At 39.5% G+C, this 12693-nt stretch overlaps 1 protein-coding gene across 1 annotated transcript in view; it reads left to right on the top strand.

The window, feature by feature from the left end:
• Eip93F (Ecdysone-induced protein 93F) overlaps positions 1–10190 on the top strand; it is a 47866-nt gene extending 37676 nt beyond the window's left edge. The window contains exons 7-9 of the mRNA XM_018542202.1: positions 2851–3088; positions 6026–6887; positions 7130–10190. Of these exons, the coding sequence (XP_018397704.1) occupies positions 2851–3088; positions 6026–6887; positions 7130–8408 (2379 nt within the window). The 3' untranslated portion in view covers positions 8409–10190. The remainder of the gene's footprint in view (positions 1–2850; positions 3089–6025; positions 6888–7129) is intronic.
• The last annotated feature ends 2503 nt before the right edge of the window (positions 10191–12693 follow it).

The raw sequence follows: 12693 nt of genomic DNA, 5'->3' as shown, positions 1-12693 counted from the left end.
AGATATCAATTAAAAAGATAAACGATATATAGAGAAATGTTATCTTATAGATAATTTTCTCAGTATAAAATTATAATCACGGTAATTTCCAAAGTCAGTCATCAACGTTATAGATTATAGATTATTGTCGGGTACTCGAGAGATCGTATACGATGTCTTACGACTTAAATCGTCCGCGTGCGAGTAATAAGTCTTCATGATTCACGCGGCAAAATAGGCCGATTACCATGCACAGGAACGTGGAAGGGGGCGGGAAACCGAACGATGCACGAGGGAAATCTTGTCGGGAAAATTCGCGAATATATACCGTTCATTTGTATCTAAGTGTGGTTTTGGTTAGGAAGAACGAATGAAGCTTCCCCAAAACATACCTCTGGCACGGCGATCGTGGATCTCGCGTGGACCGAGTGTCTTGTATCGCTAAATGATACGCTTATAGTCGCCTAATTCATATTCGGTCGACCAGCAATGTCTGTAATTTGATGTAGTTTAAAAATAGCTTCATTGGATTTTAATTACATCGATCAAATTTCTGCTAAACTTTGCATTTATATATAAAGTAATGTTACACTTTTATTATCGATAAAGATTATTAAATCAAGTTTCAATATTAAATATAGATAATGAATTTTATATGTATTTTTCTAATCACTTTATCTATTTACTTTGGCTTTTATGCTTTCGGAGAAATTTACAAATAATTTTTGCAAAAAAAAGAATAACAGATAGAGAAGAGAGAATATTCTTTTTTAATATTGTACAATACTGACCAATTAAATGTCGACCTAATAGAAGAATGTGACGGCACTGTGTGCTTGTTCAGTGGTCTTATATGCTGAAGGAAAGAGACGATGGTCTACGCAGCTCCGCATCGGTCGCCGTGATGCTCCGTAGTGTCCAGTGTTTTTTGCATGGGCTGTTTAACTTTTTTTATCTCACTATTTGTAGTTTAACACACGGCAACTTGGTGTCCGCGAGGTTGCAAGATTCGAGGTAAGTTTTTGGGAAGGTTGTGTTGAGACGAAAGAAAAAATTGTCCGAGCTCGATCTTTCTTTCTTAAGGGTGTTTATAGTCGCGTCACGGAATTCGTAAATGTACGCTTCTGGACCTCGACATTCTGCATCCTCGATGTGTGTCGCGCGTACAATCTTCCGCACAGAGACGTCCAATCAAATAATTGTTTTGAAATGGACAAATCACAATCCGTCGCGCGATTGAAGATTACGGTAGATTAAACGCGAAACGTGATAGCTCGATTTAATCCTCGTCATCTGATAGTATTTTTTGCCAATTTTCGATTCTCGATTTGATTACGATTAATTTTCTTTAGCATGTGTGAGACGGGAATTGATCGTAATTAAGTAATCGAAGATGCCGAGGACATTAAAATGTGTAAAAACTTTTGGTTTATATCAGAAAAGTATATAAAAAGATATTTAGACTATTTAGACCATAGAATAATATTTTCATTGCAAAAAAACATTGGGTAAGATTGAAAAAAACATCATAAAATTTTGTGAAGTTAAATTTGAGGCGTTTGCTGCGTAATACGAATCGTCTCCTTAATTGAAAAAATATCTTGCATTGCATTTAATCGCATTGTACTTTTTTTTCTAAAAATAATAACTGTATCGCACGGTCTGTTGGTTGTAATAGTTGCTACTTAAAATCGTCTGCCAACTAAACTTTTCTTTAGCATGAAAACACTAAGAGGCGTTATTTTACAGTACAACTTGCCGAGCTTGCGAGCACGGTGTATGCATGAGAACGGTTAAAGTCATTTTTCGTGCTTGCATTTTGTGCGATCGCGTACCGCGCGTTTATATACATAGCAACCCCATCGTAGAAGACTGTTGCTTCACTTTTAGTGCAATGCATGCGCTTTAAACGAGTCCCGAGTGGTATCTTTGCACTTGAATTCCGGCGTATCTCTCGTCGAAATGCACGCCGAAGATAAGCTTTTCTCTACATGAATTTCTGCCCTCTTTTCCTTCTATTGAGGACTAGAAGGGGAAAATGTATAATAGCCGCAATTATCATCTACCAGCTGACTGTTGAGAGCATCGAGAGCATTTTTTTTCCGTAAAACACTTGCCACTGCTTTGGAAAATACCACTTACTGATTAGCAGCTCTCCTGCATGGTGCTTGACTATTTTACATTTGATGGAGACCGACGTGTACCGAGTGGTTTGTGTAAAGTGACTTGATTGAATATCTTATATTAAGTATTGAAGGATGAAGAAAGAAAAATAAAGGATATCTTCAATATTGTTTTTTGTGTAAAGAATGATCGGTTTTGGTTTTTTTTTTTATAAGAAAGGTTAAATGTTAAAATTTATAAAAAAGCTTTAAAGCGTAATTTTCAAGATTCTTAAAAAAATTAAAGCTGGCGCATGTGATTTCTTTTACATACAATCTGTCTGTGCAACGTACTTCAAAGCTTCAAAGCAACTTTTCCAGTATTACATTCTTCTTCATTTTAATATTTTTTTAAAACATGCAATGCGGTCACTTTACAGGAAACACTTTGTATATATTTACATGGACAATTGACACCTACACATAATACAAAGACACGTTCACTGCAGACACACGCCTCTCGATGAAGCACTCTCAAACAAGAAGTTGTCATATTTACGAGCAATATGACGTTTAATGAACGAAATGGTTGTTTAATGACTATCGATAATAAGAAGAGCAATGCTTCTACTCGCGTCTTCGCGAGACGGGGTGGAAGCTTCTACTTTTATTTTCCTCGAGAGGACAACTTGACTATAATTGCAATTAAAAAATGTTCTTCTATACATAAAAATATGCAGAAAACGCTAGAAAAAAATTTTTTTAACAGGCGGATGACAAAGAATTATCCGGTGCGGAAGAGGAGAAGGAAGTCGAGAAGGCCCTGTTGAAGCCTTTGCTGTCATTGGAGGATCTCGTAAGGTTTTCTACACTCGAAGGGACTGGTGGTGATTCCCTCAGAAACTTGTTGCAACGAGGACATGAGACAGGAGCTGAATGGCCCGGATTGGAACACGCGAACATCGGTCCTTATATTCAGAAGATGTTGGCTGCCGCTGCACCATTAGGTAAAATTAATTCATCTAAAAATTCTTTGATATTACAAAATTATATCGCAAATAGCTCGAAAGCTGTTTCAATAGTTAAAGTTATTCTTTATTTTTATCAAAGAATTGCAATTTTGATTGTCTATCAAAATTACAATTAAATTCTTAATAAGTTTCATGTTTTTAAAATTTAAAGTAATTTTTTTACATTTATTTATGTAGTAACATAAAATTAACTTGTTTTAAAATAATGTAGTGTATTGATATTCGGCATTTGGGTCATTTCTAATAAGTGTTAGTTTATTTTGTCCATTGACTGACTAACCAATCTGCGTCAAGAGAGGAAAGCCGAAAAGTGTATTACGCTACAATAGGACTTCTGAAATCGATAGAAGCCAGGCCCTAGTTAATCAGTTCGCCGATATTTCTCTGCCTGTGAAGACGACTGCGATTTAATTTGAATAGCTCACATTTATATTTAAAATTATGACAAACACTGAAGAAAAAAAAATTAATGCAAGATCACGATTTGTTGAAGTCATCATTAAATCTTTATTATTAAAACGTCTTCATATTATTTGAAATTTCTACATACAATACATTTTAATGAATAGCCTTTCTCACATAAAGTTATATGTTAATAATAGTTTCAATTTATACAATTCTGTCTCAAATAAAGAAACAATTAATTCACCTATGTTAATATCTTCGGATGTAAATCTTTCTTTACACTAACCCGATAAATTTAGCCACTGAAGGATCGGCAATAGGTAGATGTATATAGAAAAAAAATACTAAGTCTCACCTTTATTTTATCTTTAACAAAGTAATGTATAAACATACCTATGGCATACTTATACACTTGTTATTATCCTCTAACATTGTCGATATGCAGGAGAAAAGACGTTATGATTGGTTGATACTGATATATACTTTTTTATTATTAGTATAACATTTTGTAACTACTTTAAATCTTTCATATTTTTCATATTTTTAATAGACATCATAATTGCTTAAAATTAGGCCATAGAATATGAACGTAATCATAGATTGAATTTTTAGATCTTTCTTGAAATGTTACAAAAAATAGAATAATAATAGATTAGTATTATAAGGATACTTTCTAGCAGATTTCTATTTTTCTATTTTAATCCTCTTTGCCATATATTATATAATACATTATTTATTGTTTGGTTGATAGATTAATTTATTTGATAGATAGATTTATTTGTTCTATTTTTGATAGATTAATCCTACTGTCCCATTCTCACTTTCATTTAATATGTTGAGAGAAAATAAACACAATCCTTAACAAAATAAATGTCAAACTAAGAACACATCTTAATGAAAAACGAAATTTATTATAAAGTAATAAGGACTGAAATCTCAACAACGGTAAAAAATTAGTTGTCATCTCATACAGCAAAGGTAATATCAGAGGTGACGGTATCTGCAATAAATAAATTGGATATAAAATTATTAATAAACACACTTAATAAGGACACATAAAGATGCGAAACCTCTCTATGCTAATAATAATTTTGTACATAAGATTTTATACGGTGATAGTAGTACCTCGATCGTAAGACAGACGAAGGGCAGTTAGGAATGAGAGAACACGAAAATAATATTGGAACCATCAAAATACTCAGCTATTTCGAACTATTAAAAAAATTTCAACAACTCTATTGATTGCAGAAAAGTGTAAACGTTCTTGATTCCAATTTCTACAAAAAAAATTATATTTGAAATGGTCCACATTAAAAAATAAAGAAATAGTATTAAAAGATTTAAAGAAAGACACTGAATTGACGATTTTTAATTTGAGTTATCAAACGAACTTATTAATGACAAACTTTAAGTAGGGTCTCTTGGCTCTCCGTCTGTCCTACATATAGAATTATCACTCAAACACACTCCATGAAACACACAGATAGGAGATTCTCCTTCATACGATCTCCTGAAAAATAAATTATCAATTTTATTAATTCATAATAATCTATCTTACACAAATTTTAAAATAAGTCTTTCTATTTTATCTTCATATTATTTACGATTACTTTACAGTCTTTATTAAATCTCAGTTACCACACTTTCAGTTACGGTTACACAACTACCACATTATTGGTACGAATTTTCCGTTTTTCATCCGTGTAACTTTAAAATGAGAAAAGCAAAGTAGTTCAGCAAAATTGAACAATCATATGATTTTCGGGGGTAAAATTTTTCTAAAAATCTATTGGTAATAATAAAATTAAGCAAAAACAATATTTTATTGCAAAAAATTGTAAACTAAGAAAATAAGAAATTAAAGAGTTACTGCGAAGTGTGAAAATTTGCTAGTGCAAATGTGGTAACTAAGGATTAATTTCTTGCACATACGATCGGACTTTAATACTTTGATAATCTTTTACAATTATTACCTTAACCATTCGGCTTAATTCCAACTGATTTATCGCCTACAACGACGAATAGGTTTATTCGAAAAAATTATTCAATATTGTCTTTATATATAATTTATACCAATTGTCTCATTGTTTATATTATAATAATGACTACACTATTATGGACTTAAAGAATGTTACATGTAAAGAATTTAGTTGTATTTTTCTTTCTTGAAAAGCCTGAGTATAGTCTGTTTGATACGTACTCGCAAATATCTTGAGTTGTTATAAAAATAGCGGTAGCATAATCATATTTTTTTTGCATATTGAATCGTGTTCATATATTGTAATATTTCTAATCTGGGTATCGCTGATGAAGACACTAAATGTAGCACAAAATGTTTAGTTTTTATTTTGAAGTTTTTTTATCTTAATTTTTCTAATTAAATTGCTTTGATATATTTCCTCTCGATATCTGTTATTATTAATTAGTTTCACGAGCATGCATTTGCTAATATCATACCCCGACAGACATTTATGAATCTCTACTATAGATATAATAATAATGATGTAGGCATGGATACGCGGGACTATCGCATCCCCGAAGTGATGAGGAAGCTGATGAGCGAGGACAAGAGGCTGAACAAGAATGTGAACGGTGACCAGTCACAGCCGCATCACCATCAGCACCATCCCCTCGCCGCGCATCAACAGTCGCAGCAGCGCGGGCCCATGACGAACGATGACTTCAATCCCAACATCGAGGAAGAAGCCAGTGACAGCGCTCAGGGCAGAGCGATTTTGAAAATTCCGTCCTACAAGCCCGCCAGCACGCCGGGCTGTTCTAGCAAGAACGGCGAGCCGACTTCCGCCGCATTCGCTCAGAGCTTTGCGGCTGCCGCCTCGAGTCCGGGTCTCCTGGAACGAGCTAGTCCAGCGTTTTCCAGCACTAACAGCCCCACGAATTCGCTGGTAGGCAAAGCGGTGGCTGTTAATTTCCGCGACGTCATCGCCAAGAGCATCAGCGTCAAGTTCCAAGAGGGTCAAACGCCCAGTGCGACTGGCATACCGGGTTGCCAACCAGCCGGTGTGGTTCCATCACAGCAGGCTATGATAACAGACCCGAGTCCGTTCAAGAGGGGCCGATACACACCTCCACAGCCACCACAACAGCAACAGCAATCGCCAGCGCAACAACCGCAATCCAAGCAGCAGTCGCAGGAGGCGAACAAATCGAAACCGGGTACTGGTGGCAAAGGTACCAGACCTAAACGCGGAAAATACAGAAACTACGACAGGGATAGCCTCGTCGAAGCGGTACGCGCAGTTCAACGCGGTGAGATGAGCGTGCATCGCGCTGGCAGCTTTTACGGAGTTCCGCACTCCACCCTTGAGTACAAAGTCAAGGAGCGGCATCTCATGAGGCCGCGCAAAAGGCAAGTCGTTTGGTTATTTTGATAAAAGAATTGTTCATCTCTCTTACTTCTTGGTTCTTTTTTTTTTACTTTACGTGAAGTTACAAGTAATCGGTACTATTCGTGAACGATACAATGTCTACGTGACAAATCTCAGGATATTTTAGAATTATATTTTTTAACTGTATGTCGCGCGAATTATTATAAAGAATACGTTATATCAAGACGTAGAAATTTTAATCTGAATCCTTTTTTTTCTGCAGGGACCAGAAGCAACCGGACGACAAGTCGAAGGAGACTGCGACGACGGCAGCGGCGGCAGCCGCGGCCGCGGCGATGCGGCCGGGCACTACTGGCGTCGACAAGAAGCCGCAGCTGAAGCCGCAGAAACCGTTCACACCGCCCGGTGGTATACCCGGTCCGAATGGTTTGAAAATGCCTCCGTTCATGGAGGGCATGCCCCACCTGCCATTCGGACCCTTTAACTTCTGGAACCCGACGCCGTTCATGCCCTCCCCCTTTATGGGTGGCGCGCCGAACGTGCCGATCCTTCCGGAACAATATTTCGCATCGCAGAGAATGCGCGGGCTACAGGAGCAACAACGAAACGCCACGATGGTACAGCAGCAACATCAACAACGAGACCGAGATGGTGTTGGCGTATCCGGAACGACAGACGCGGCCGGAACTTCGAATTCTCGAAGCGCTTCGATGGCGAAAACGCCGCGCGATATGGTGGAAAGCATTTACGATGGGCCTGGGGCGAACGGTAGTTTCTTGGACAATCTGATCAGGTCGAGCCTTGAGACAGGCGTTCCAAGGGACCAGCGGGCGATAGCGGAGGCGAGAAACCAGCAGCAGCAGTCGTCGTCGCAACATCCGGAGACGATGAGTAGCAAGACACTGATTGATCAGCTCTGCAGAAACTCGAGGAGGACCCCGTTGCCGCGGATGGCGCAAGACAGTAGCGAGGACGAGAGTTATCGAGGACCAACGGGCAGGATGGTGCCAGAGAGACCGGAGCGCGTGCCCACGGTCGACCTCAGCCCCTCACCATCGGAGAGAGGTCGCACGGAGGACGGCAGCGATCGGCTGACGTCACCGCCGACACCTCTGTCGATTTCCCGAGCGGGTAGCAGGGACGAGGACAGCACCCGTGACTCGAGGATCGATCGCAGCAGCAGAGAGCGCGAGGTTCACAACGGCGGCCAAGAGGATCGCGACCGGAAACAGCCTCTGAACCTGCAACAGCAGCAGCAGCAACCACAGCTGAATCACTACCCGGACTTACACAACCTCTACGCCGCGTCAACTGACAAAAAAAGTGCCTGTGATAGTAAGCTTATAGTAGATCATTCGAGCCAGAAGACTCAGCCGCAGCAACAACAAAAGGAATACGCTGCCGTGAGCGGGCTGGTCGTGCAATTGCAGAGGGGCTACAACACCGCGAGCAGCAGATCCGGCGAGCCGACTAACAGCCAGCAGCCGGCGGCGACGGAACAGCGCGCCACCGCGCTCAGCATGGAGGACTCCGTAGAGTAGACGAAAGTCAGTATCAGTTATCAGTAAAGTTATGAGTATAGTAAACAAATGGAGAAAAAAGATCCATATACAGTAAGCCCACATTCCCGCCCAGATCTCTCACACGCACCGAACCCGTGCGCCTTCTCGTTGTTGCGCACCGCGAACGGGGGGCTTCCCTTCGCGCTCGCACAATTTTTCCCAATCTCTCGACTGTGTCGGGCAAGAGGGACGGATTTAAGGAGAGGATGTTTAAAAAATCTCCTCGCGCCGAATGATCGATTCGAGCACACAGGGACGAAGGGAATCCTCAAATATCGTCGTCGATGCCGATAGCACCCTCGATTATCCCACAACCCGCCAGCCAGTCCCCCCTCCCACTCCTACCCCTCACCTGCTCCCCCACGACCTTTCTATTTCGATCGAAAGAAACCTCGAACGTTGCGAGGCAAGTCCAGTTGCAAGAAGGGGAGAACAAAAAGTGGCGATGCATAAATGCTAAGCGCAACCTATCCGTAAAAACCCACTGCGATTCCGCCAGTTAGAGCATACACCCGCCGTACGAATCCGCGTCCGGCTGGCCCCGGCCAACCTGGAATTAGGCGCGCGTGTAGGAAAAAAATCCTTTTCGATTTACGGCGAAAGTACATTTCGCACCGGAGTATAATACCGAAAACGTAAGGAATAAAGGACACGACATTGTTCATCGTGCCGACTATTCACACACACGCTTTAGTAGACGCAAGGACCCATTCCGACCGCGTTTCTACAAGCCCGGCATTCCACTCGAGACACTCACACGCCATACACATAATATACAAAACGAGTACATATACGCGAGTATACAAAAATGGGGAACATAACGAGATATTTAGGCGTTGCGCGCGCGCACGTGTCTTTACAGAGCGGCGTTGCCCGAGATCTCACCTCCGCGCCTCGAATATCGTCGAATCGCATCGCGGTATTCGCGTCGATGGAAAATCTGTTTCTATACGATAGACGCGCTGACCCCGAAGTCTGATACACACACGAATCCGTTAAATCTCGCGAAGAGGATGGCTCGGTCGCAACGCGGTACGACACACACACGTGGGCACGTGCAACGCGAAAATGTTAGCCGTTTGATGATTATTATTACGATTATTAATTACTGCAACCACTATCAATCGGTGGACGACGACGAAAGGTCAAACGATGGAACAAAAATGCCGACGCGACAGCATATTTTTTCCTCTGTGAGTGTAAAATTACCTAATGCAAAAAAGAAAAAAACTTATTATCTACTATTTAAACACTACTTAACTAAGGAAGACATAATTATATAAGGAATAATATATTATATATACATATATTTTTTGGTCATTACGAACGTGTGCGAAGCGAGGACGAGCCAAGGCTTTTGTTGGCGCGCGCAGGTTGACGCGTTTTTTCTTTTTTACGAGGCGACAATATTTCTACAATCTCGGTTATTTCGAGGCCAGCGTTTGACGTGAATGCGGCAAAATGGAAGGAATGCGAAAAAAAAAAATACCGAGATATGATCTTCGTTGTTGAGAATTGCCTACAAAGTTACGAGTAATGTTTTTCGATCAATGTAATTGGCACATTCGAGACGAATGCCTACGTTTGATTGTCCATGAAATTCCTTTTTTACGGAGGATCTGTGTATAACGAACAGTGTGAAAGATTATAATATTTTATAATTATAAAATATTGTTTAAATAAGCATGAAGTATTTCGAGCTTTTCGACACGTAAAAGAAAATGAAAAAGTTTTATTTTAAGAAATTATGAGTATTGGAAATAGAGCATTATAAAATAATATCAAGTTAGAGATCTCTTAAGCCGTAATCACACTATAGCGGTTGCGCGATTGTGATTGCGCGATTGAGGATTATTTCTCAACCAATCAGAGCAAAGCAGTCACCGATTGCTTTGTTCCGATTGGTTGAGAAATAATCCTCAATCGCGCAATCGCTAGTGTGATTACGGCTTCATATGTGTAATTTTTATCTCCTGTTTTACGTAGAGAATTTAAAGAAGGAAATAACGGTACTCTTTTTTGTGAGTAATTACGGCCACGAAGATCGCGGTCTTTTGATGTCACGTTATGGAATTAAATCGCGGCCCAATTCAGGTAGAGCTAGAAAGATATAAACGCAAAATTAGAAATATGGGATAAGAGGAAAGGATACTGTTGCAGTGCGCGCGCCGGCTCTCGATTCGATTTCTCCGATACCGGAAGCGCAGGTGTTTTTCTTAAAGCGCGAGACGCCCACTTTTTGATACGAATACAAATTTTCTACTGCGTAGAGGAGAAGAAGAGAAAAATAAGAGATGAGAAAAGAGGCTGCGATCGCAGCAGCGCGAGCGGAGGCAGTGTTGTATCGTTTCTTCGCAAAAAAAAGGAAAAGACTTAATAAATCTATAAGGAATGTTTTAATCTCTCTGTTTTCGTTTATCACACATCGCGGTTCCCGCGAGCGATATACACATGCATTAAGAACCAGCAGGACTCATCGTGACGCGTCGGGACGGATTTTGGGGTAGACATTTCGAGCGCGTCTCGATTGTCCGCCGTCGGTTTGAAGTAACGACGACACGAATATCGAACGAATGACGAACATCAACGTTTCGAACGACCACACGTCTCACTCTCTCTCTCTCTCTCTCTCTCATTCGATTTTCCACGAATTTACGCGGTCACGCACGTCTGGTTACGCTCGCGATTGTCATACAGAAACCATACTTGAAAATTAACATAAGATAAATTTTCAAATTTAGTGAACATTTTTTTGAATTTTTTGATGAAAGTTTGAATTTTTTTTATTTAATTGATAATTATCGTAAGGAAGAAATAATTTTAAATGCAAATGTGGATATGTGAATTTTAGTCTAAACTGTGTTTGATAATTCAATGAAGGTGAAAACTTAATTAGAATAAACGTATTTGTAATCTAGACTTAAATTAAAAAAGATATTTTTAATTTCAGAAATTTATGGATAACTTTATTTAGAATCAATATATATTTTCCGAAGAAATATTCTTATAAAAAAAAAAAAGATTATTTAACTTGTACAATTGAGAGTTAAAATTTTTTCGTATTTTTTCAATAATTTAACGACGTGCGCGACTGGCGTCACCACATCACTTTTGGATAAAATTGGGTTTTACAGAGAGATGATCCGCGATTAGTATTAAAATGGTGATTTCGTCATTTCGTTAGTATAGCAGGCAGACCCTTGGACCAAGACGAAATTGACAGAGACGAAAGTCAGAGTAGGAAGGATCGGAGGCCAGACGAACGGGAGAAAACGGCGACGAAAAGAAAAATAAAATGGTACTGTAGTGCGGGCCAGGATTTCCTATTTTTCTCGCATAGTCGAGCGTAGTTGCGGGAAAATGACGTGAATAAATACAGAAAGGAGGAGGATGGAGCAGCAGAAATAAAAAAAAAAAAAGGATGATCCACACGCACTCATCTCATGACTCTCTTTAAAAGTAACGACTGAAAGACTCTAGGCTGTACATAAAGTATAAGGCATGTATGTTCGGTGTTTTAAAAATGCAAAAATTCCTTATTAATGCAAAAAAAATTATACCTACGAAAAAAGTAAACCATATAGGCAAGGCTACTCTCTCGGTGTTTTTTGGAACTAAACTTAAAATTTACCCTATTTAAAGCAAAAAAACCGTGAATAATGTAACTTTAAAGAAAGCGCGCGTAAATGCGGAAAACAAGTTATTGAGTGTAAACGTTAAGGTCTCCTTAGGGTTATAAAAAAAAAAAAAACAAGCTGAACAGCAACAAAGCGAAATGCAAGCTAATTATGATTGTGTGTAAACGTAAATTTAAACCTTCCTTCGCCCTGTGTCTCACTTTTTAACTGTCCACCACCCACCCCACCGCCTGTGTCTCTCTTCCCTTTTATTCCTCACCTATACTCCTCACTCACTTCCTCGCAGACACACCTTCGATTAAGTGTATAAGTCGCTCGGTGTGGTCTGATCTATTCGATGCCTCGAAATCTTTTTCTAAACCGTTCACCATTAGGCATTATTATGCGAAAAGGAGGGAAATATGTTTATACACTTGTTCTGACCACTAACTCACTTATCCTCTCATCACCCTCCCAGAGTCCACCCAGAAACCTATATACCCGCAAATTCGTATCACCGATACACCCAGAAACATTCAAAGCCCGATACCTTTTATCGAAAGATTTATCGTTAGATGTGACAAAATGATATTTATCGTGCGGATGATAGTAAACGTGCGTACACTATGATTGTCGTTAATTCAATT

The sequence above is a fragment of the Cyphomyrmex costatus genome, unplaced genomic scaffold (genome assembly GCF_001594065.2).
Source record: "Cyphomyrmex costatus isolate MS0001 unplaced genomic scaffold, Ccosl1.0 scaffold309, whole genome shotgun sequence".
Lineage (NCBI taxonomy): Eukaryota > Metazoa > Arthropoda > Insecta > Hymenoptera > Formicidae > Cyphomyrmex > Cyphomyrmex costatus.
This window is presented reverse-complemented; position numbering and strand designations above follow the sequence as displayed.